Source organism: Neopelma chrysocephalum, unplaced genomic scaffold (genome assembly GCF_003984885.1).
Source record: "Neopelma chrysocephalum unplaced genomic scaffold, ASM398488v2 Primary Assembly neopelma1_45, whole genome shotgun sequence".
Taxonomy (NCBI): Eukaryota; Metazoa; Chordata; class Aves; order Passeriformes; family Pipridae; genus Neopelma; species Neopelma chrysocephalum.
The window spans coordinates 9,949,671-9,973,932 of record NW_020897704.1 but is presented as its reverse complement, the minus strand read 5'-3'; the positions used below and the strand labels follow the sequence as shown (position 1 = coordinate 9,973,932).

The window sequence follows — 24,262 nt, the reverse complement described above, 5'->3', positions numbered from 1 at the left end:
CTTGTGTTAACTGTCTTTTTAATTTTTTTTATGGGTTTGGGCTGTGTTTTGGAGTGGTTTTTTTCTTGGTTAATTGGTTGGGGATTTGAGGTGGATAGGGAAGGGAGGGATTTTTTGCAAAATACCTGGTCATTTTAGTGTGAAGTTCCAAAATTCATATATTGTATTTAATTGTATAATTGACAGCCCCAGAAATGATGGCATGTACTTGTGATTTCTTTGGATTTCTTCTTAAGTCTTAATGTAAAGACAAACATTTGAATTAGTTATGTTTATTTTGAATAAATATCCCTGTCTGGGGCAGTGATCTCCCTCTTAAGGCATTGCCAAGCAGATCTCAAGTTCTGAAGAGAACTTTGACAACCTTTAAATTTGTTAGCCATTTTAAGTTCCTGCAACAATATCACATAAGGGAACAAAAAGAAGTTTGATGATGGCTTGTGTCTGCCATGGAATGCAAGAAAGGGCACAAGCAGATGGCCTGAAAACATCTGTGCTTCAGATGCTTGTCTCTTTACACTTTATCCTTTGCTTAAAGGATTGCCTGCAGCCATGCATACTTTACAATAAGCAGACTAATTGTGGGAACAAATACTTTGTGGTGATTTTCTTTTTAATACTATTAACATAAAGGTTGGTTACCTAGATGCAATAAGTGATATTTTTCATGCCTTTTAAAAGAGAAAAATTAAAAATGTGAATTATTTTTTAAAAATATGATCCAAGAGAATTAGAAAACCTTACTGAATGGAGTTTCCACTTCCTTTCACTTCCTGCTCTCAAAGGAGTGTCAAATTCTATTTGCTAAAAACTGAAGTGTAAGTAACTTCACTATTCCTTCCGTGTTAGAATTTGCACACATAGCAAGGGAGAAAAACTGTCTTCTGTGTTATGTGAAGTCAGGTGTTCTCAAAAGAGCATTTGTGAATACGCTTCCCCTATGGATCAAGTCTGAACACACCCCTCTGTTCTTCAACTGTTTTCTGCTCTGTAAAACTAGTGCCTGATTTTGTGTCGTTTCTCTCTCTGTGATTTGCTGGGCTGCTGACAAAAGCAGGCACAAGTTCACGTAGAAAGTCCTCTCAAGCCTGGGAAACTGGAGAAGCACAGTGGATTGCAGCTGCCAATTAGTATTGAACGTATGGGAAATAAGTTTCAACTTTTCGTATATATGACACAGAATCCAACACAGCAGAGAAATGTGCAAGGGTTGGGTTCATTTTCATCCTGATTACATTTCTGAAGTAAATACCAGTATCATACAAGTTGTATTTTCCCTTTTCCCTAGTTTTTATTTTATGAGGTTAAAAACAATTCTTAGCACTTTATAAATCATCTTGATGTAGTAATTGTGCCTTCACAATTGTGAGGTTTTTCACTATGTTCACATATTTTAGTCGCACTAGTGATTCATACAAGTTTGTAAACTGAACTGGCTGCATTTGTTAGGGCAGTGTGAGTCAGAATAATGAAGTTTAAAGCTGCTTTCAGTCTTGACTTAGCCATAAGACAGCAACTTTAGAAAGCTTTCCTACTCTGAATTGGATCTCCTTATTCTCTAAGTATGGGCCATTAATTTGTTGGGTTTTTTCATTAGTGCAAGAGATTAAAATATTAAAAAAATGCAACATACATCCAGAAAGGTATGGGTGGAATAGCAGCAGGAAGCTGGTGAGTTAGCTCAGTAATTATGAAACTTTAATAAGCAATTTTGATAATAGAATGGAAGTGATTCTCGAGTGCCAGAAGGACACATTGTAATACAATTCTGGTAATGGGAAGAGTGATAATGTCTGCAAGCAGGCAGGAATGTTTCCATTTTTATGTAATAATGTTTAATGGAAGAACTTCAGCCATTTCTGGATCAGGTAAACTTCGAGGCATTTTCTAAGGAAGCAGAAGGGAGAAGATGCATAAATCTTCTTTCAGCACAGGGATGAGGAATAGAGAACTGTGAGTGACATTTCAGTGAAGAAGTGCTTAAAGATAGCTTCTTTCTTAATAGACACTCAGTTTGAAATTGAAAAAATTTCAGTTTGCATGTTATAATCCTCTCTCCATTGGGCCCTAGACCTTGAGTTTTTTGTTTCTATATTTCACACAGGCAATCTCTTCTGCAAGACAAAGTGAAAACCAGGCTGGAGAGTAGACTTGAGCATCGCAGGCTCTGTGGCTTCTTATTTTCCGTCCCTCTCGCTGGCTGCAAAATGCCTGTTATTTAGTTATGGAGCATCTGCACTGTGCTGAGGAGAGTTAGGCTCAGGATATGTCATGATGAATTAACATGATGCCTGTCAGCTAACCGAAAAGAAAGCAGGTATGACATTTGCCTTTTGGCTTAATTCATGAGTAAAATATTAAGAAGTGATATATGGTAGGGCTCTAACTGAGCAGCAGCAGTGCCTGATGGAGGACATTTCGAAACCTAAATACCCAGTTTTCTGAAGGTCCCTGTCTCAAGAATAAAGCAGTAAATCTGAATCTCCATGATATCCCACAACAAGAGGTCTGTGCTATAATCTGCATGAGGGTAAACTGCTCAGAGGAATGTTAGTATTAGAATAGCAGAGTTGAATGCAGAAATAACCAGTACCTGGAGGGGAAATCACATCAGGAATACAATGCTGCTGGTGTCAACACTGAAAAATAAGGAGTAAAGTGATTTAAGAGGATGGCAAGTAGCTGGTAGGGACATGGAGCATGGGAGTGCAAGGCTCTCTGGTCAAGGCTATCTAAGTATTATGTCCATTCAAGAAATGGTGAATAGTTTCAGAAGGGGGATTTATCCTCTGGGGCTCTGTGCTGTGTCAGAAGTGTCATTAGTATTGGAATAAATTGTTCTGAAAGGGGCAATTTAGGAAAGAATATTTTTTTCTTAAAGCTGTCAACAAATCCGATATGGTTTTGAAGTGCAACATGTGGTATTCCACCGCATACTGCACTTCATATGTTGCTGACTTGCTTTCAATAGGGATGTTTGCCTGGGTCTGTATAGGTGCATATGAGCACAGGAGCGGAAAGAACAGCCTGAGTCAGACAATTCAGATTAAACTGGTATGATGTGGTATCATGATTTTCATAAATATGTTTAAGCCTCATCTTAAAAGTAGTTTAGTGTTTTGCTCCTCTTGTTCTAGCTGGTAAGAATGTTACAGAATCATCTCACCATTGTAAAAATGAGCAACCATCTTCTAATATCTTGCTAATATTTAATTTTGGCCAGTTTATTTTTTCCTCTCACAGGACAATACTATTTTTTATCTTGCATAGCTTTTCCTCTCTTTTAGGTTAAATCCCTGTATCTATTTCTCTTTTTCTCCAGTCCCTAGATACAGGCTTTCCATTCCACAAAGATCGTCATAACTATTTTCCTCATTAGTTGCAGTTTGATATCATCTTTCTTGAACTGGAGAACTCAGTCCTGAAGTTCAGAGTATTTAGAGTGAAATCTCCCCTATGTAGCATTAGTATCTTTCTTGTTCTGCTGGAAAATCTGTTCTGATATAATCTATGGATTTTGGAAGACTGCAGTAGAAAAGGAATTTGGCAATGTCCTGATTATACCTGTTTTCAGGTATTGCTGTTCTCAGTGTCTGGCACATGGCACATACTTGACAGTGAATCTGCTGTGTCCCGCTCAGAAGTGCAGCAGGATTGTACAACTGCCCACCACCTGTCTGGTGTCTGCAGAGAGCTGCCCGTAGCATCTCTGTGGTTGCCACCGAGGGCCACATCTCCTGTACCATGCTGGGCACACGATCACCCACCACAGAACCACAGCTTGTTATTCATCTGCAAATGCATGAGCGTGTTTTCTGAAAGCTGAACTTTTCTACCTCACTCTTCAAGCTCACCTCATTCTTTCTGTATTCAAAACCTCCTCACTTTAATATTGACTTCCAGCTTCGTATCATTAGCAGAGTTCATCAGGTAACTCCAGATTTAAAAAAAAAAATAATTTAACAGATTAGTGCTCCCTTTGTTCTGGTGTTTCCTTTTCAAAGCTCCTAGTTGTCACCTCCTCTTTAGCATAATCCACCTTTGCCTTTCAGTGCCTTTAGTCATCCCATCTTCTCCAATGACATCAAAAATTGTCTGTGTGGCAGGGCACGGAAGGCTGTACTCCGGTTCAGAGAGGTGATGTTGATATCATTTCCCTTTGGAAGGCAGTTTGTCTAAATAAAGGTGCCAGTTGAATGTGGCATATGTATATGTACCTTTTTTAAAAACAAGCTGCATTTCTCCCCATTTATTTCTGTCTGGTTTTCTTCAAATTTTGTTTTTAAGATCTGCATACTATCGAGATAAAAACTGTGCTTCTGGTTTACCCAGAACACATTCTCCTTCCCTTCAGCCCTTCTTCACTTCAAGTCCAAATGCACACTTTTGGTCACCTCAGCTTGATTGAAAGTTAAAACTAGGTTTAAAAAACTAAAAACTTCTGTGATTTCACACTGCTATTTCTTTAAGACTTCAAGGATGGTTACATTTCCCTTTAGGCTGAAGATTTTTATACCTCCAGCACTTGTTATGCAAAATTAAAAGTTCTGTCACTTTGGGGGTTGGGTTTTTTTCCTCTGGAAGTTGTGATGTAGTTCATCTTCAAGCCTTTGACTTCCAGCGGGACTTAGTTGATGGCAGTCATGCAGACTGGGTTGTGCAGAGTGTCATAGTAGACTCTTCAAGCTAAATTCCTCTGTGCATCTGTCCATAGACGAAAGCAGTCCAGCCTGGCAGCTCCTCACCCACAGCCCCTCCGAGCCCTGCTCTGGGGCCAGCGCCTCTGTCCACACATGGGGTCTCACTGATCATGAGCTGCCTCGGTGGTGTATTTGACAAATGCAGCCAGACATACACAGTTACTGAAGTCATTACTTACGGAGGTTCACTATAAACGTATCCTCTCATGTGCACTTTACACCAGCCCAATCCAAATTAATGAGTCATGTTTGGCTCTGAACATCCTGTGTCTTTCCTGAACAACCTTCATGTTTTACAGTAGATACATTAGTCACTGTGTACACTAAGATCATAGTACTGAGCTGAGAACAAGTTTAGTAATTCAGTCTACTAAATATCTTACAAACCATCAAGAAAACTTTATACAAGTTATATACAAGTTGAAGATAAAATATCACTCCTAACTATTAGTCTGTGTTATAAAATACAAGATTTCAAATATTTATATGTTCTTTATTAACTGTACAAGTTGTCTACAAACTATGGTATGAAATAAGAAAATCTGTGTGATTTTAGCCTCCATATATGTACATAAATACATATATATATACAGAGACACATAAAGACTAACAAGCCCATTCCAAAACTTGGAACATAACCACATGTAGTAAATCTTTCTTAAGGTATTTAAAAGTATCCTTCTTTTCTTCGTGCTCATCATAGCATCCGCGTTCGTCTTCTGTGACATTGTTACATTGGAGAATATTATATTTAGAAAATTAAATCTAAAATTTTGTTTCTGTTGGAATCTGTAGGAAATAAAAGGAAATAAATTTCATCTTTTGAAAGGAATAGCCAGGGTAAGTTTCCTCTGGGGACTGATGTATAAGAATCTGCTTCTCTAAAGCATTTGGGTGAGAAGACTGTAGTCTGACATTTTCTCCTTATGGGGTTGCTCTGTGCTGGATACTGCCCTTCTCTTTAACTCTGTGATGAAAGGCTGCATGGATCCCTTTCTTATCCCTGTCTCCAGACTCCCCTTCTGCCTGAGAAATTTCGATAAACTGGACTAATGTTGACTTCTGTGCCACAAGGGCATTCCACCAGTGAGCTCCTCACAGGGGAGCTGTGGTGGCCAGGAGACCAGGTGGGACAGCCTGGGGAGACAGCCTTTGCCTGCTTTCCCTCTGCACACAGCATGGCTTGTGAGCCAAGCCCTGGGCCTCCTACTCCCGGAAGGCTTTGCCTTAAGTCAAATCCCATCAATAAGCTGTCTGGATGCTTTCTGCCCTGAGCTGACACAAGAGCTCAGGGATGAGGATGCTTTTGTTATCTGACCTAGCAGATTCCCATGAGCAGCTTTTTGGGCTGTGTTTTCTATGTCTGGAGTGCCATAGACAGAGCCTTACTGTGCACTCCCGGCTGCGCAGTCCATTCCTGGGGATGATGACATAGTCATTGCGTCTACTGTTCTCCTGTAAAGAACACAGGGAGTTGTGGGTTAGGAAATGGATTGCTTCTTATTTTCTGATTTTCCTTTTTCACATTAAAGAAGGTTTTGCTTTCTAAATCTCCAGAAGTTGACCTAATGCCTGGGAAGTTGACCTAGAAGGAAGGAAGCGCTCACTCGTCGGTCCTTTATGACCCTTGAAGGTCTCTGGGTCAGCACAGAAGGGCCGGGCCAGTTCAGCTAAGTGGAATTAGACAGTTTCAGGTGAGAAGCATTCTGGGTCTGGTACAGTTAAACAGATTTAATGTATGCGGGATCCTTTCTTGCTCTTGATTTAAGAGCACTCCCAGGAAGGCCATCACCAAATTTGGCTGTACTAATTTATCTACATTACTTTAGCACTCCTTGTGAAGGTAGACAGGGCTGGAAAGCCTACATGACTACATGCAGCATAAATTCTGCCTTGCAGGAGCCACTGCAGTGAAAGGAGCAGTCTCTGCTGGATGAGTGGTGACAGAGGACTGCTGATGAATGGGCTGGGATCTCAACCACACTGTGCTCTTCCCAAAGAGGTGACTTCAGGTGAAGTCTATGGCCAGGCCAGTCACCAGTAGGAATTATTCACTCCTTTCACTAGTGGTTTGCCAGGCACCTGGACCAGGGGCCACTCTTGCTCTCCAAATTTATTGAAGACCAGCTGAGTTTTAGTTTTAACTTTTCAAATAGAGAGACAGTGTAGCACACACTGCTGGGTGCCTGGCAGTACTGGAAAGGCACTAAAATAATGAAAGATGGAGACTGTAGTGTTACCTTAGTGAGCTTTAATTTTGGTGAGCTGGCTGTGTCCTTCTTCAGCAAAATGTGTAAAACGGCATCATGAATGGTGAGGAAAAACATGGATGGCTTAATCTCCTCATCAAAAAATGCACTTCTCTCCAGTTTGTCCAGGAGGCCCTCTGTGAGGGAACAAAATCAAAGCACAAAGTGATATGCAGGCCCTAAAAAGGAAGAAATAATGTATCCTGAGCAGGCCCACTGAGTGAACATAGGAATTCCTGGTATAATGCACTGTTTTATTTATTAGAGCTGATGGTTTCATCTTTGTGGATGTGGAAAGGGCAGAACACAAATGCCCATCAGTAGTGCTCTGCTCAATGCCAAGCAGGAGGGAGTCTGAACCCCTTTTCTTATTTAATGCCCAACCCAGGGTGCCCAATCGCAGGTCTCGCAGCCCAGAGTTGCAGTGGCCGTAGGTAAAATGAGCTGTTACACATGGTCCCAGTCTTTTGGGGACAGCACAGGAGGGATGACACCTCCATTCAGCTGAGTCTGTTTGTTATCCAAGACTGGAAAGTAAAACTGTGGTGAATCTCCAGAGCCGTGCTCAGTGGCCAACAGGGGAGGCAGTGGGATGAGGCACCTGCGGTGATGCCAGCGGAAAGGCAAGTACTCACCGTGTGACCCAGCAATGTAAATGTCGATGTCCAGCCGGACAAATTCTTTCAAAGTCTGTTAAACCAGAAGGAGGCACCATTTAGATATTGCTGTTTTTTGCAGTATAACAACCCTTATGGTGATTAGCCCCAGCAAATATACAAACCACTTTAAGACATTTAAGATCTACGATGGCAAGTGGCTTTGAACTCAAACTCTGCTGCACCTAGAGGTAGGACAGTCCTTTCATATGGCTCCAGACAGTGATGGCCAATCCTTTTGAAAAGGGGCAGTACTGAAAATGTTTAGCTCACAGAAAAAAAGGTGATCTTTCATGAGTTGTATGACTTCATTGTACCTACAAGACTCATGATGAAACTTAAAAAAAAAAGACTTCAAAATCTTCTGGAGAGATTTTTATAACTGGGAATTTGAGCAGAACTATAGTTCCCACTGACACGGTGGGTTTTATTCCTATGGAAATAGATTTACACACCCCATGTGTCTCTAGATAGTTAACTGTAGCTGCTACTGTTTGAAAATGTTGTGCCTTTTGCTTTGTTCAAGATCATCTGGGGAAGCAAGAGCAGGAGCAGAAATTGAACTCCAATGCTTCAACTCCCAGCTGGGTGTTTAAAGACATATTTCAAATTGACATTTCTGTAAAGCTTCCCGAAATCTTACCAGGTGAAGAAAGGCTACCACAGCCAACACTTTAATTCCAAGAAAATTTATATTGATTATTTAAACCATGTCCTAAACATTTTCTATGGAAAATGTACATTAAAATTCACATGCACTCAAAGGTTGCCACTGACCTTCCAGTCCATGTAGGAATGCCTTTAAAAAGCAGGCTATAAACACAGAATAGAATCATAGAATCATCTCAGTTGGAAAGGACCTGAGAGATATCACCTAGTTCCAACCTCCCTGCCATGGGCAGGGACACTTCCCACTGGAGCTGGTTGCTCAAAGTTCTGTCCAACCTGGCCTTGAAGACTTCCAGGGATGCGGCAGTCACAGCTTCTCTGGGCAACCTGTTCCAGTGCCTCACGACCCTCACAGTAAAGAATTCTTCCTAATATCTAATCTAGACCTTCCCTCTTTCAGTTTAAAGCCATTGCCCCTTGTCCTATCACTACATGCCCTTGTACGAAGTCCCTCTCCAAGCTTTTTTATAGGCCCACTTTAAGTATGGAAAAGCCATATACCAAGATCTCCTCATAGTCTTTTCTTCTCTAGGCTAAACAACCCCAATTTGCTCATCTTGTCCTCATGGGAGAGATGCTCCAGCCCTCTGATCCTTTTCATGGCTCTCCTCTTGACCTGTTCTAACATATCTATGTCTTGCCTGTGCTGGGGACACCACAGATGAACAGGGGGGGTCTCACAAGGCTGGAGTAGAGCGGCAGAATCACCTCCCTTGACCTGCTGGTCACACTTCTTTTGATACAGCCCAGGATATGATTGACTTTCTGGCCTGAGAGTGCACATTGCTAGGTCATGTCCAATATTTCATCCACCAGTATCCCCATCTCCTTCTCTACAGGGCTAGTCTCAATCCATTTATTCCCCAACCTGTATTGACACAGGGGATTGCAATGATTGACATGCAGTACCTTGCACTTGGCTTGTTGAGCTTCGTTTCATATGGGCCCACTCCTGAAGCCTGTCCATGTCTCTCTGGGCACCATCTCTTCCCTTGTGTATCCCTCAAGTGTAACTACATTCATAAGTTTTTCTTTCATATGATCACTGTTTGTCTTGGGAATTATGATTACCTTTTTGAGGATTGTCATGGCAGAAAAATCGAGGAAGGATACTGATGAGAAATCCAGAATGATGCTGTGGATGTTGACCTGGGGCACGGTGATGCCAGGGGGGAGGTCAGTGCCCCAGTTGATCTGAATGGGCAAGTCTGTCATGTTGGTGGGCTGGTCCAGCTCCTCTATTTTGTTGTTGTCTAATTCTTCATCTGACTCATATGTATGGTTAGCCATGGAAATCAAGCCTTTCTGTGTTGACAGAGAAAAGTGTCATAATTAGTACTCTTTTTTAAGACCCAGCCAGGGTAGTTGTGCTTCTTAGGCAAAGGCAAGAGCGGTGGCAATGCAAAACTGATGTTCCCATGAGAAGGAGCAGGACCTACCTGCACCTTGCACTAGAAAAAGTTCTATCTCTCCCTTGCCTGGAGAAATCTGGAAATCATTTAATCATCATCATAATCACTTAATGATGGCTTTTTATTGTTCCTTGAAGTCAATTGTCAGACACGCTTCAATTCAGTGATTTTGGAACTAGTCAACAAAAAGCATGCAGGATTTGGGCTGGGAGAAAAACAGCTTTATCCTACCATTAATGGAGCATGATCATCACCTCTGTGGGATCTGATCCTGCCATTTGATGCCAAACAAAGCTCTAGTGGACACATACAAGCTCTGCCCCTGGTAAACCTGTACGTCTCTAACTGTGAGAGCAATTTAAAATCTTGAAGTGGAAACTTGGGGAGTAGCATATCTAATTAGGACAGGAGGCTATGAGGTACTTCTCTGCCATGTAAAGCCAGGGAGCTGGTTGCTTAACTCCCCTCTGTTGGGGGTAGAGTTGCATTACATACAGGCGTCACTTGCAGCTCTCCTTTCTTCAGCATCTTCCTGATCTTCCTCAGAGCTTTATTGCGTTTCCTCAGGACTCTCAGTGGGTTGAAGCCAACCTACAAAAACAGCACTTTGAATAATCAAAAACAGAAACACCCCAGTGACAGCGAGGTAAGGACAAGGCATCTCATGTGTCTTTTTTTTACAGTCATGATTTGAACTTGATGTTGCCTACCACTTGTCTTCAATTCAAACAAGGGCTCTTTCTTGGTTGGAAAGATGTCTACAGGTAGTGCTACACACCAGGCAGGCCTATCTGTGCTAGCTTTAGGACACTAGAGTGGACAGCATTATAGCAGTGACAGTGCTGTAGCAAAGGCCACTAACTCCAGCAGGCTGGCACAGTGCTGGCATGTCCTACTCATCTTCATTATGAGATGGACACCCAGGTGACCAAGACTAGAGAGTTCACAGGTTGTATCTGCTCTGTGCCACCCAACTGCAGCGTGGGTCATTCACACGTTGTTTTTCCTGAAGAAGAAAACCAAATTTGATCATGTTGGCTGTGTATGTCTCTTGAACCTCCTCGCTGGTTTTAACAAAATTAGATGGCAGGTAAATTAGGCTAGTAAGGCTTATGAGAACACTAGATTCCTGCAAGTCTTCTGCCTCATCTGTCTAGTGGGTAGAGGAGAAAGGTGTTAGAAGTACCAGTATTTGTAAAGAAAGAGAGTGGTGTGAGCATCTGCTCTCACAGAAAAGAACCCCCTTATGCTCTTCTGAGGTGAAAGCCAAACACGTGGAGAACCATGTGTGTTGGATTCCCATGTTCCTCTGCCAGTTTCAGTCCCTCACATGAAGAATGAAATGCTCATTACCAGTGCTCAGGGTAGTCAACTCCCCACTAAGGGCAGCAGTAAGGGAAGGTTATAAGTGCAAGTTGTGTTCAATCTGGGGATGGTGGGCCTCGCTGGCATGGTGAGAGCTCAGGGGTCCTGGGTCTCTATGCTGATTATGGAAAGACTGGCTGCCTTCACCAGTTTGTTATGGAAGACATTAAGACCTCTTCGATAGAGTGATTTCATTCAGCATTCTTCTGACTATTGTGGTTATGTTCTTTGGGGTAATATGAAGTAAACTAGCCTTTATTTGGTATAAATAATATAGATGACAGTAAAATAAAATTATTTCCCTTTATATTATCTGTATTTGCACTACTTTCTTGTAAAGGACTTAAAATATGTATTGTTATGGCACAACAATATATGGCATACATGTATATATATAAGTATATATATAGTATAAGGGACCCCTGGTGGCCTAGTGGTTAGCATGCGGGACTCTCACCGCTGCGACCCAGGTTCGAATCCCAGTCCCCCGGGCAGATGGAGCCCGTTAGCCCTGTGAGGCCATCCATCTATGAGAAGGTCACTCTAAACAAACCTACGTCCTGAGGACCTCACTACCATTGTCCAAGCTTGCTTGGCCCCGGCAGATGAACCTTAGGATTAAAGGGTGGGCTCAGTTCAGCGCAGGCTGTGTCTCACCTAAAAAATCCATTGCGCAGGCTGGAAAGGTAAAAGACCTTTCCCCAAATCTTCGTTCGCGAAGACTGGCCATTATTATAGTATAAACATCGCTATGATGTAAGTTCAGCATGAGTCAGGCTGTTCTCTTTCTCAGGAGTGTCTGCATACGTGTGAGATTACAGTAGTGGCAATAATATTTGAATTAACCATGAAAATTTCACCTTTGAACTATGAACCAACTGCATATATAGTAATTACAGGAAATTGTATTCACCTTAATGTGCCATGCAACTCATATGTTCAGAATGACAGCCCCAGACACTTACAGCAGTGATGAGTTTCTCTCTGAAGAATTCAATATTAGCAAAGAAGATCGGAGAGGAGCATCTGAAAATCTTCACTCCCTCTGGCTCATAGATCTGCACAATGAAGCAGAAGCGTAAGTAACTATGTCTGTTACAGAAACACAAGTGCAGCAGATAATGAAAGAAATGACATTTCTTACATCAGTGTAATCCTTCCTGTTTCTGTAGATGTTACTTCTCCCAACATTAGCCAAAACAGTGCAGCTTGGACTGTGAACAAAACACACAAACACACAAAATTATTAGTATCCTATATCAAAACTTGAAGGATGGGAAGGATCAAATAAAACAATCTCAGCTGCAGTCGCAGACTGAAGGAGATCCCCACAGCCAAGGGTTTATGCTTGTAAACTATTTTTCCATATGTGGTTGCTGGACAGACTGAGGCATGGGGCTGTTGGCCTTCTCTGTACAGAGGGAGTTAATTTATAACAGGAGGCCCTGAGATATCATCACATTCAGCAGGTACTCACATCTGGGAGCGGATCACCACCGTCAGCAGCTGGAATGCCACAGCTGCTGCTAGTCCAATGTCCAGGCCAAGAAAGATGGCAGCTAAGAAAGTCACCACCCATATGATCTGTAACAAGCAGGTAGATGGCAATGGTTATGAGCATGTCAAGAACCTGGGTCATGAGCTCAGGGTGGGAGCAGCAACAGATCTCAGATCTGGTCCAGGATGTCCATCTGCTTTTGGCGAGGGCTTTTTTCTTGTAAAACAGAACCAGAGTCACCAACCAGCACCTGGGAGTGTTTCCAGGGATGACCATTTCTAGACAACAAAGGCCTAGAATGATAGGGGTGTGGCTGTTCAATAAGTGGTTCAGTAAATGCTCAAGCAGAAAGGCAAGGCTACGAGTAAATCAGGATCCGTGCAAATATCGGTGCTGTGGATGTACATGACTGATAAATGACTAGGTAATACTGAATGATTTTTAGCCTCAGAGCTCAAAGCATTTTCATGGTATAAAAATATCTGTTTGATAGCTGGGAAAACTGAGGCTTGGAACCATTTGTGAATACAAGGAACTGGCATATAAGAAAGGCAAAAGCCTAAATTTTCTGAATGTTAGAGGTAACCAGTCCTGCCCTAGAGCCATGAGTTTTATCATTTGGAGTAAATCCTTCAAGTCATGGTTGTAATTTGTTTTTTGCTGTGTATCTTCCATATAATATGTTGCATGAGTGTGCCTGAATGCATTGTCAATGCAGTAGGTATTTAGACATTTTCTGTTATTTAGGCATTTTCTGTAACTGCCTTCTATATTTGACTTTGCATAATGCGCTATTTTAATAGATTTTGATGAAATGGATGAAAATGAAGTTAAGAGAGAGAATAAACTCAAAATAGGTAGGACAAAAGGGGAAACATAAGCAAGGCATGTAAAAAAAGCATGCCACTATTGTATTTTCTGTTTAGTGAAGTAAGACAGGTATATAAAAAAAAATAACCTGTAAGAAAATTTGCATAATAGATGACTTTTTTAGAGCACTTAAATTGTGATGATGATGCTCGTGAGACTCAACTTACACAGTCAAACTTGTCTTTCCTCCATAGGATGCCTACTTCCTTGAACTGCATGAGCATTCCTTTCAAGTTGCCAAGGGCCAAAGATGCAAGGACTGACTGTTAAAAAGACCAAAACACATGCTGAATATCTAAGCAAGCGAAGAACATGTTGAACATTAGGAATTAAAAGATCATGCTAATAGGGCCAAAGTGCAGCTGAAAGGCTCCTGGTACATCACAACTGATGGAACCTCCCCAGCTGTAGTGCAGGTGTCTGACTTGAGGCTGCAAATCCCACTTATTTTTGGCACCTGAAAGCTGGTGCTCTGGTGGTTGGTGTTCGGGTACTTGTGCTTCCTTTGAAGGACCAGATGTAGTGGTCCTTTCTGGCATGATGGGGGAAAAAGAACCAAGTTTTCCAAAACCCTGCTTTGCTCCCCCTGAAGTCTACGAACAGTCACAGTGACTCCTAGAGCAGCCCTGTCTTTGGCAAGCAGGAGGAAGCACTAAATGAAACCAGTGAATACCTTCTGTAATGGTGCCAGGAGAAACCCAATGGCCAAGATCACAACCAAGACGATGACAGATGAGACAATACCAGCAATCTGCATAAGAACAATTCCACCATGAGTGCCTGCAGGCATTATGATCGGCTAGGAAAAAATAGAGCTGTGTTTCATTAAACACCATCATGATTTGTTGTCTTCTATACCTGTGTTTTGCCTCCTGTGCTCTCCTGCACACCTGATCTCGACAGAGCAGTGCTGGAAGCAAATCCTTTGAATGATCCACCAACTATATTACCCAGACCAAAAGCAATTAGTTCCTGGAATAAAAACAAAAAAGATTGTTCTTATAAGCTAGTTCATGACAGTTATTCACAAGGTAAAGCATTCCTAAAATTATTTATTTCCCATTGGCAAATGCACCATATTTATCTCTGTTATTTGCCTACCTGGTTGCCATCTATTGGGTAGTCATGCTTGATGGAATACACTTTAGCCACAGAGTAGGCTACTGCAAAAGCAACAATTGCGATGGAAAAGCCGTCACCAATACAGTTCTGGAGGATACCTACATCAGGTGCAACAGGTGCGTGAAACCTGAAAGACAAAAAACTCTACTCATTAAGGATACACCTAAGGAGACAAGCTGTCAGCCAAGAGAGCAAGGGAGTGGTCAAGCTCATACGGAGCACTTTGGAGAGATGCGACACAGAGCTGTGGGCCTGAACCCTACAAAACTTTGGGGAATCCTTAATCAGGACAGGGACTCTGTTTATCTGCACTCAACTCAGTTTGTGTTTCAGCATGTTCTCATTTACTTGGCCAGTTCCAGTCACAGCTTATTTCATCTGAGGTGCACACACAGTTCTTCCTTCTGGTTACACATGGATGTAGGATCTGATACTGCACTGAGGCCCTTGCATGGGCAATTTGCACACGGAAAGATTTCACTTAATTACAATGGAAAAAAAACAAACCAGTGTGATTCATTGAGGCTCTTTTACAGTATCAGGTAATATTGGCTAGTCTCTCAGGCTATCTATCTCCTAGAAACTTTAGCTTTACCATTTTCTGCTGGTTTGTTTGGGGTCTTCTCCTAGGGAGAATGCTAGGTCTTCTCCTAGGGAGGCTTTCCCTCTGGGCTTCTTTTTTTTTTCCCTTTTTTTTTCAATGAACTGAAATCTGAAGAAAAGAGACTCTTAAGCAGAAAAAGCTGTTCCTCTGCAAACTTCATCTACTAACACCCCTGAGGCTACAGAGAGCAATGCTGTCCTAGTAAAGGTCTTCCTCCCTCTTTTTAACTTAACGCATGCCTATTAATTCTTTATGCCAAAATTCTGGCATAGCCAGATATACTTTATATATGGATATATACCCTATAAGTGGATATACTCCTGGAGGAGCAGACACTGAGGCCTCTGGAGGATAATGGTGCCTGAGGAAATGCTGGTGGGCAATCACAGGACCAGGCAGGAGAACTGTGCAGCATCCCGGTGGCTTCCCAGGGCTGGTGGTGGCTGCTGAACTGTGCAAGTACTTTGAGGGAAACTGAGGGGTTCAGAAGTGAGTACCCCAATAAAAGGGACAAATATGAACCTCCTGCTCAACAGCTGTCTTAGAAAGTGAAGGACACAATTAATTCATGTCTCAATATATTCCTTGATAAGTAGAAGATGTGCTCTAGTGAGTAACTCTTAAATATTGAAAGTGTATCATATTGTTGAGAGAAAAATATTTATTTACCTACTGAAAGAAGATGAAGCAGATAATTTTAATCAGAAACATAGCTGAACTGATTTAACACTGCCAAACTAGAGAGAACATTTTGTTCCACTGGTGAATTGTAAGTAAATCACTTACCCTTCCTCTAGTTTTCCAACAACAGCTACATTAAATTTTTCTTCCAAGTTAACAAAATAGGAAATCAGTGCTGCTAAGATTGTCTGAAAGATAATAAACCACACCTCCATTAGACACATTCATGCAAGAGTGTAAAGAAACTATTAAACACCATTACCTTCCCTCTCCCATGCACCCTCCAGCCTTATCAATAGTGGCAGAACTATTCCCCAAGTCTGCACATCCCTTTGCTATTCAGATGTCATTCCTGAATGACCTTACAGGTATGAGTTTACGTTCATAAATCAAACAGATTATTACAGAATATCTTACTAACAACAGAGATCTTCCCACCCAATAAACCATGTATGTTCTAACAAGGTGCTGTAATGACTCTGGGAGAAAAAAAGTGCTACTTAAGTCTATACAACATCCTCCAGGATTGTAGAAGCTTCCCCCACCCCTCTGCTGCTTGGAGTGGGCAAAATCTCCTGCTGCTGGAGGGCAAAATAATTTTGTGCTTGGCTATGGATGGCTGGGGCTTCAGTGGCTGCTTGCAAGTGGGTTGCAGAGGGGCCCCAGCTGTGAGACTGCAGCCGGCTGGTGTCAGAGCCAATCATGTCCAACTAAAAAATTCATAGTTTATAACACCACAGATACGTTCATTTAAGAACAGTTAAGTAGAGGTAAAATATGTCACAATAGCTCACAGATGCTGTCAATGTTTCCTTATAGGTAAAATGATAATGCATCATTTAATGGAGAAGAGGAGAAGAAATAGTTAAAACTCTGCTTTCTGTGTCGTAACATGGAGCAATTGCAAAATCAAGGGGAAGTGACTTACCACAAGGAGTTCGATCGGGATGGGAGTTGGTAACTTTTCTTTGTATCGATCGTTCATTTCTTTCACCACGAACACGATAAGCAAGACAAGCAGGGACGTGACAAGGTCAGCGATGTTTGTTTTTGTAATCTGGCTGAAAACGCTCTCCAGAGTCTGCAGAATCAGGAAGAAACAAGAAGTGCTTTAGAAACTGTAGTGCCCTGGCATAGTAGCACTGTCCCTTCCAGAAGAGCCTTTATCTGAATTGCTCTAAGGATTATGATGGCTGAGATTTATTCCCTGTGGCATGATGTGGACTGCAAACCCCCATGAGTGTGTGTGCATCAGCCAAATGATGAAAGCATCCACAAAAGAACCTTTCCACTGATTTGTGACCCTCCCCTCCTGGCTTTCCCCTGAGGGAGGGTTGGAGCAACACTTGTGCGTGTGTGATGGGAAATGTGAGCAATGGCATTGAAGAGCAGGTGCCTCTCTCCTTTTCTCGCTTCCTGTCCTTCTCCTTCCTCCTTTCTCATCCAACAGCCCTCACAGATTCATATACAAATAAAATATGTGAAATATGCCACCACATAACAGTAAATATTATCTAATTAGCCCAATGGGGTGTAACTTGGTGATTGGTAATAAATTTAAAGATTGGTCAAATACTAATGATACGTCTCTCTTCTCTTGTATTTCCTCCTACTTGGCTGTTTTATGCTGAGTTTTGTTATTGCTACGATGTGATACGCAGACAGAGGTACATCAATAAATTCGCAAATAACGAGCACTTAGCACTTACATAGATGATGCCAAATGGTTTATTAAATCCAGGGACAGGTAGCTGAAACATGAATTTCAGCTGAGATACCAAAACATGGACAGCTGCAGCAGTCGTGAAACCACTGATTAATGATTGTGATAAATAAATAACAATGAATCCAAACTGGAAAATTCCCAGAAGCAACTGAAATGGAAAATAAGCATACGTCAGTAGGATTCATTCATGTTTTTAAGCAATCTCTGCAATAAAGAGAACTGTATTTAATGGAAGCAGATATTTTCACCTAATCCCATCCATCCAGAGATTGAGGAATATACTATCACCAGACTTGCAATAAAAGTTGAGATTTAGCAACAGGGGGCATAACACTGGTAAGAGTAATTGCTAGAGCAGTTCAAATCCATTCTTTTTATTTTATAGCTAAAATAAATCTCCTTAGTTTTAGGGTTTTCAGTACATACATTTTCATGGGGTACCACTGTTTCACAAAGTACAAATATATTGTTAGGAAGGGAGGAAATGTAGGAATTCTTTATTAGGACATAAAAATAAATTTATATGGGGTTTTTTTAAAAGGCAAATCCAAATATTTTACTATTGTGAGGCACAGCTTGGTGCAACTGCATCATTAACTTATTTTCACAGCTACTTTTTCCCTATCCAGCAGATTGTTTTTTGTTGTAGGTGTAGGTTGCAGCTGTGTGGACTGGAGGCTCAGGTCTGTGCAAAACCAAGGAATAGATGTCTCCTAATTAGTGAGCCAAGGAGAGTTACATAGGAAGGGGAAGAGGATTATTTTGGTGACTGCAACAGCAGAAACCAAAGAGGAAGGTCAGCCTACCATCCAACTATTCATATAGGTGCATATAGATATGTGTAGATGCACACACATAATTGACCAACCTGAATAATCCCAGAAAGAAAGGTTACAGATGCAGCCACCATCACCCTCTCTTCATTTATTGCTGAGATATTCGTGGAATTGCCATTTCCAGTGCTGTCATCAGGGACCAGCCTGGTAACAACTCCTCCAACCATCAGGCTCAGGACGGGGAAAGGACCTGAGCAGCACAAGGCACTTGTCAAGAGATCCAAAGGGGCAGCACATACTTCTTCATCAGTGAGGAGGGTAAGTTGTTTGCCTGAACTTACCCACTGAGATGTGTCTGGATGTGCCAAAGATAAAATAGACCAGGACAGGGAAAAATGCTGCATAGAGTCCATAACTGGGGGGGACATTCACCAGCAAAGCAAAGGCGAGACCTGTGAAGACAGAGGCCCGGGGAAGGTGATGTGTGTGTTGCAGGCTGCAGCCAGCAGTGCCTTGGCACCTGGCCTAGCAGGCTGTGTCAGGGCACACATTTCCTGAAGATACCTTGTAGCACAGCCACGAGCCCTGTGTTGATGCCAGAGACGATGTCACTCAGGATCCACTCCCTGAAGCGGTATGCTGGCAGCCATGAGAAGATGGGAAACAAGCGCAGAGCAATTTTTTTTGCCTTTTGTGGGGAGCAGCTGTACAGGCACAAGAGGACAGAATTCTGTCAGTGAACAGCTCAGCTGAGTCGTAGACTGTTTTCAGATTGGAATCGAAGAGAAAATGATTTGGGTTCTGGCTGCCAGAGGTCAAAATCTCACGCAGATACAGCCGTGACCAACCCACACTGCCAGCTGTGCTTCAAGGTGGACCCAGTGGCCTTCAGAAGTCCTTTCCAACCAAAATTCTTGTAGAATCGTAGAATGGTTTTGGTTGGAAGGGACCCTCAAAGTAAGCAGTGATGACCATTAGATCAGATTCCTCAGAGCCCCATCTAAACTGTTCTTGAACATTTTCAGGGATGGCACATCCACCACCTCTCCGGGCAACCCATACCAGTGCCTCACCACCCTCATCATAAACAATTTCTCCCTTATATCCAGTCCAAATCTACCCTCTTTTAGTTTAAAACCATCATCCCTAGTCCTGTCACAACAGGCCTTGGTAAAATGTCAGTGTACATCTTCCTTATAAGCCCCCTTTAAGTACTGAAAGGCTGCAATAAGGATCTCTCCAGATTTTGTGCTTCCAAACGCCCAGAAAAAGAGAAGCTACCTGAGATACAACTGTAGGAAGACTTTTAAGGGTAATAGCAGCTAAAATTAATTAGAAAGATCTGACATTGAATATAGTTAAAGAATTTTCATTTGCTATGTTGGAATCTGAGATGGATGTTGTCAGGATGGAGTTCATGCTGTCCAAGAGCAGTTCAAGCTGTTTATTAGATGCATATTAAAAAAAAAAAAATCTCCTTACCGGAAATAGAGTTTCAGGTGGTCCCAAAAGGTTTTATGGTATCTGTGCAATTTCTCATGCTCTTCATTGAATGAATTCTCCGAGTACACAGGTCTGGCTACAACATAGTGATTGCCCACAGGTTCAACCATTTCTTCTGAAATGTCAGGCAAGGATGGCGACTTGTGTGTGCTTCTCTCTGGCTTAGGTACATAAAAACCTGAAATGAAGAACAGGGTTAGCTCCTTATGTACTGTGAGGAGGGTAGTCATAGCATAGCTGAGTGAACTCCAAACTGAGCGTTACCACCTTTGAAGATCAAAAGAGGGATGGTTGAGACACCTACTTCACTTTGCCAAGGTGATCTCCTGCCCTGCTCCTCCTTCTGCTTCAGAGCAGTGTTTCACTGGAGCATGAATTATTTCTTTCTAAAGACGCAGCCAAAAAGTGGAGATGGTTTTTGAGGCAATTTATCTCTGAGTCAGCCATCTACAACCAAGAACTTCCTCCCTCAATGGAAATTAATTTCCTAAAGAATAAACAAGCAGATCCCAAGTAGTTTCTCTTTGTGGCACCGCTGGGAGAGCTGGGAGCTCACTGAAAGCCACACATGAGGGGAAAGGCAGAGCCAAGGCAGGGCTCAGACATCCTCTCAGATTCAGAGACAGGGCAGAATCTTTTGCCTTAAGTCTGTGTGATAGGGAGATCAGGCTCAGTAGTAAATAAGAACAGTACTGCTGCTTGTTATTTGTAAGATTTATTTCCATGGGTTATCTGGACTGATTCTCCTCTGCTTCATGTTCACAAACAGTTGTTCCAATATCTTACCTAAATACTATTTTCTGCCTTATCCCAACCCACATTTATCTGTTTATACTGAATAGAAACTGTTCTCAGTCAGTCCAGAAATGACCCCTGGAGCCCTCATTACACATGAGAAGATTCAAGATTCATTTCAGTTGATACCACTGAATACTTTGCAGCAATTAAGTGATGCCATCACTGTGCTGCCCACTATGCCTCACATTCTTCCCACATCAAATTCAGCTAAACAAATGTACTGTTTAAAAACATTTACCTCAGTTGAAGCCACCATTAAATATTTAACACAGTACTAGTCCTAGACAGAAGCTGTGGAACTTGCTCTTTGTAGTCACAGTTGGACTAGATGATCATTGAAGGACCCTCCCAACTGGAACTAATCTGTTCTATCCTATTCTATTTTCTTTTGACTCAGAGATGAAGATGTATCACAGGAAGCAAAAAGTCTTTTGTGACACTGATAATAAGGGATTTTTCTTTGTTTTTTTTCTCCCCCAGTGCAAATGCAACTTGGTACCTTGGTGCTTGTTGGCGGTCTCCTGACAGATGCCCAGCTAACACTAGTTCCTTGCCCAGGTCTATCACCTGACTCTCACTGAAATACCCTGCATGTATTTCTAATTCAGATTGGTGTGTATTCAGTATTTGGAGATATCACAGGACAGATTTGAATGTAGCACAAAGCTGTTTGCATAGTTATGAACAGAGGAAAAGCTTTTAATCTGTGACAATTTTGGCATTAAAATGTGAATCCCATCCTGAAACTTTGCTACAGCTCAGAGCCTATTATTGACTTATTTCAAGTGATTTCATTTTAGTTTCCTTATAGTTCCTTCTGGGGAAATTCATAAATAAGTGTAGAAGTCCAAATAATGTCAGATGTACCTCTTAGATATTCTGGTTTAGTTGACATACTATTTTTTTCACAAAGGATTCACTATATTGGCAATGGATTAAGCATTTTTACTATCTGTTTTAATCTAGAAAATGAGGTCTGTAGTATTTTCCAAAAACTGGCAGGTAATTATTCTAACAGACCAATGCTCAAAATCTAAGCTGATTCAAGACACTGATCCAAAGTCAGTTAAAATCACACTCTGATCCCATAACTGTACACTGCTGTCTCTGCCTCTGTTGGGATCAGAGCATCAAACCTGAGGCTGATAAAATTTCAATGGAAAAATTGGTTGATTTAGTCCATTCTGTGACAAATCTTGGTTACGTAGATTTGCGGGAAGAAGTTTTATCTATTAAAGATTTTAAAATTTCTCTGTTTCCTAGTCCATGTATCTGCCTTTTAGACTTCCTGTCACTAAGAGGAATATTGCTGAAAGTCCCGTTGACTAGTTTTGTTCATTACATTGCAGGGCACGAGATGTGCTATTTGTACCCTTTGAAATGTTCACAAGCTATAAAAATAAAAGAAGTGTGTGGGTGACTCATTTCAGACTTTCCTCAGTGCTGCAGCTGCTGTAGTTTTTGTGAATACTTCAGTTGTCCCTACTGCCCCTCACTCAGCCATTCTTCTTTCCTCAGGCCAAATTTACTGCCTCAATCTCAGGGAATATACAACACGCTTCTTTACAACTCTGTACATCTCCTTTGGTTTATTAGTGCTGGTCTTACTGAAGGTGTAAGTGTTTCACATGTGTTTTTTACCTCCTCATTGAAATCTCAATTTACAGACTCTCTGCCAGCTGAGCTTTGGGTTGATGGCTTAGAGCTGAAGGAGGAGATCAGGAGCCTCACCCCAAGGGTCTTGTCAAGCTGAACCAAGCAAGAAAGAGTCTGCATTAAAGACTGCAGTGCTACAGAATTAACATACATACATTGTCTACTTAAGTTAAACCAAGCCAGCCTGAGTACCTGAAGTGCGGTGGAAGGTGCCTTCAGTCTGTTTCCTGGCAGGTAAATGAGACCATGCAGAGCAGTACCTTGCTGCAGCTAGATGACCACTAGCTGCTAGTCACCCCCACTGGTTGAGCTTTTTTTGTCTCATTCCCTCTTTCACGGGCTCTGTTGGCAGTCGTCAGCTACCATGACTCCAGCCCTCCTCTTGCTCGCTCTCATTTTCTTCCCATATATATCTAGAAAGACAGGATGCCCTCAGCATAGGAAGGGGTTTTTTCAGCTGTCGGTAAAGTTATTTATTTTAGGTGTTTTAAAGAAAATGAGGATATTGTGAAAAGTACCAGCACGGTGAAGGCAAACATCCTCCACAAATCCTCTAAAAGAGAAGTCTGTACTCCAGTAACCCAAACTGCCTGTCCAGAGTGCCCCCATCATTAAGTTCTTGGGCTCCTCATGGGACATGACTAATTCTTCTGATGACTTCTACAACATGCCCACCTGCACACGGGAAACAAAACCACAGACCAAGCTCACACTGCACAGTTATCGAGTGGTAACAACTTTCACTCACTATTGACCAAGACAAGGTGTGACCTGAAACCCCAGAAATAACATTCTGGTTCAGTTTTATTCCGTATAGCCTCTGATCCTGTTCTAATAGCCAGCAATTAACAGCATTGCCATCTCTCACACGTGAAAAACTCCTACTCCAGCACTGTGAACCTTTGGTAACACAATTTTGATGTGAGTCATTTTATTGAGGGGATTAACAAAGGGATAGTTTTTCCCATTTATTAATTTATCTCCTAAATACTGACTAAGAAGTACACAAAAATCTGGTAACATCTATGGAATTAGATTTAAATTAAATATTAACATGCTCCATCCCACTTTTCAATCTGTGTATACCCACTAACAAATACTACTTCTCTGCAATACAAACATTTGAAAAAATACAAAGAAATTCCACAAGGGAAACTTACATTTCACAAGAAATACAACACATGACTAGAAGCATTTAATTTATAAGCATTACTTCACATATCCCATACCTAGAATGACAAGTTAAAATCGTACCTGGTATGTCTTCCAGGAAGCTCTTCAGAAGAAACCACACCAAGATTTTATGGATAAAGATATCCTTGAAATTTTCAGAGGTACTACAGGTATCTTGTGCTGTTCTTCACTTCAGAACCTCCCTAAATACTGGCAGCACTTTAATAACTAACTTCAGTTAACTTTTACAAGAAAAGGAAGATTTCACTGTGGCCTTGACCATTGAGCTTATCCTCAGGAGGAATGATAAGAGTAATTTCTTAAAGTTCTCTGTGATATTGCTTAACTTTGTTTGGTGAACTGTTTCTGATTGGTCTGCAGAGACTCATTATGGGAAAATAGAGATGAATAAGAAGGACGGTCTGTTGCAATCCTGTGCTGTGCATCTGACAGGTTTCTGTTGAGCTGAGGTGGCCAGAGCTCAGACATAGTACCCATCATTTCTGAAGGAACATGAGTCATTGATGAGGTAGGTGGGCTGCTGGGCCTGCCAGCTCTAAGAAAAGTGTGCCTTCCTGAACCTTCCTCTGAAGCACCTTTAATAGCCCCTAAATTGTCTTTCCAGAAGCAATTCCTGAATTCTCAGATCATTGCCAAAAGCAGTCTTTGCAGAGATTTTGGAAGGCCAGCTGTGATGTGGTGGAGCTGACAGCTGTGGCATCCTGTGACAGACAGTGGAAGGTGCAGACCATATGTGTGGCCAAGTGCTGGAGCATGAATATGGTGTGGGTGGGTTGGACTGTC

At 41.8% G+C, this 24,262-nt stretch overlaps 1 protein-coding gene and 1 long non-coding RNA gene across 2 annotated transcripts; one reads left to right on the top strand and one right to left on the bottom strand.

The window, feature by feature from the left end:
• Nucleotides 1-982: 982 nt before the first annotated feature.
• On the bottom strand, nucleotides 983-23,656 carry SLC26A3 (solute carrier family 26 member 3). Its single transcript, XM_027679312.1, has 21 exons — nucleotides 23,540-23,656; nucleotides 19,811-20,009; nucleotides 18,893-19,032; nucleotides 18,670-18,780; nucleotides 18,421-18,578; nucleotides 17,536-17,700; nucleotides 16,755-16,907; nucleotides 15,932-16,014; nucleotides 14,521-14,668; nucleotides 14,278-14,391; nucleotides 14,093-14,170; nucleotides 13,587-13,682; nucleotides 12,529-12,635; nucleotides 12,196-12,265; nucleotides 12,017-12,109; nucleotides 10,182-10,277; nucleotides 9,346-9,579; nucleotides 7,585-7,639; nucleotides 6,941-7,086; nucleotides 6,090-6,155; nucleotides 983-5,489 (listed from the first exon to the last, which is right to left on the bottom strand). The coding sequence occupies exons 2-21, from the start codon at nucleotides 19,939-19,941 to the stop codon at nucleotides 5,466-5,468; spliced, it is 2,268 nt and encodes a 755-aa protein (XP_027535113.1). The 5' UTR covers nucleotides 19,942-20,009; nucleotides 23,540-23,656; the 3' UTR covers nucleotides 983-5,465.
• LOC113965631 lies at nucleotides 6,281-14,080 on the top strand. Its single transcript, XR_003533591.1, has 4 exons — nucleotides 6,281-6,394; nucleotides 11,995-12,129; nucleotides 13,353-13,406; nucleotides 13,614-14,080. It is a non-coding gene; the product is annotated as an uncharacterized LOC113965631 (long non-coding RNA).
• Nucleotides 23,657-24,262: the final 606 nt, after the last annotated feature.

Excerpts from the sequence above, each read along its gene's own strand:
- SLC26A3 (XM_027679312.1), bottom strand. The coding sequence starts at position 19,941 with ATGGTTGAACCTGTGGGCAATCACTATGTTGTAGCCAGACCTGTGTAC. Across the intron at positions 13,683-14,092 it reads TCCTGGCACCATTACAGAAG|TCAGTCCTTGCATCTTTGGC; the intron begins GTATTCACTGGT and ends TCTTTTTAACAG. Across the intron at positions 10,278-12,016 it reads GAGAGAAACTCATCACTGCT|GTTGGCTTCAACCCACTGAG; the intron begins GTAAGTGTCTGG and ends CTGTTTTTGTAG.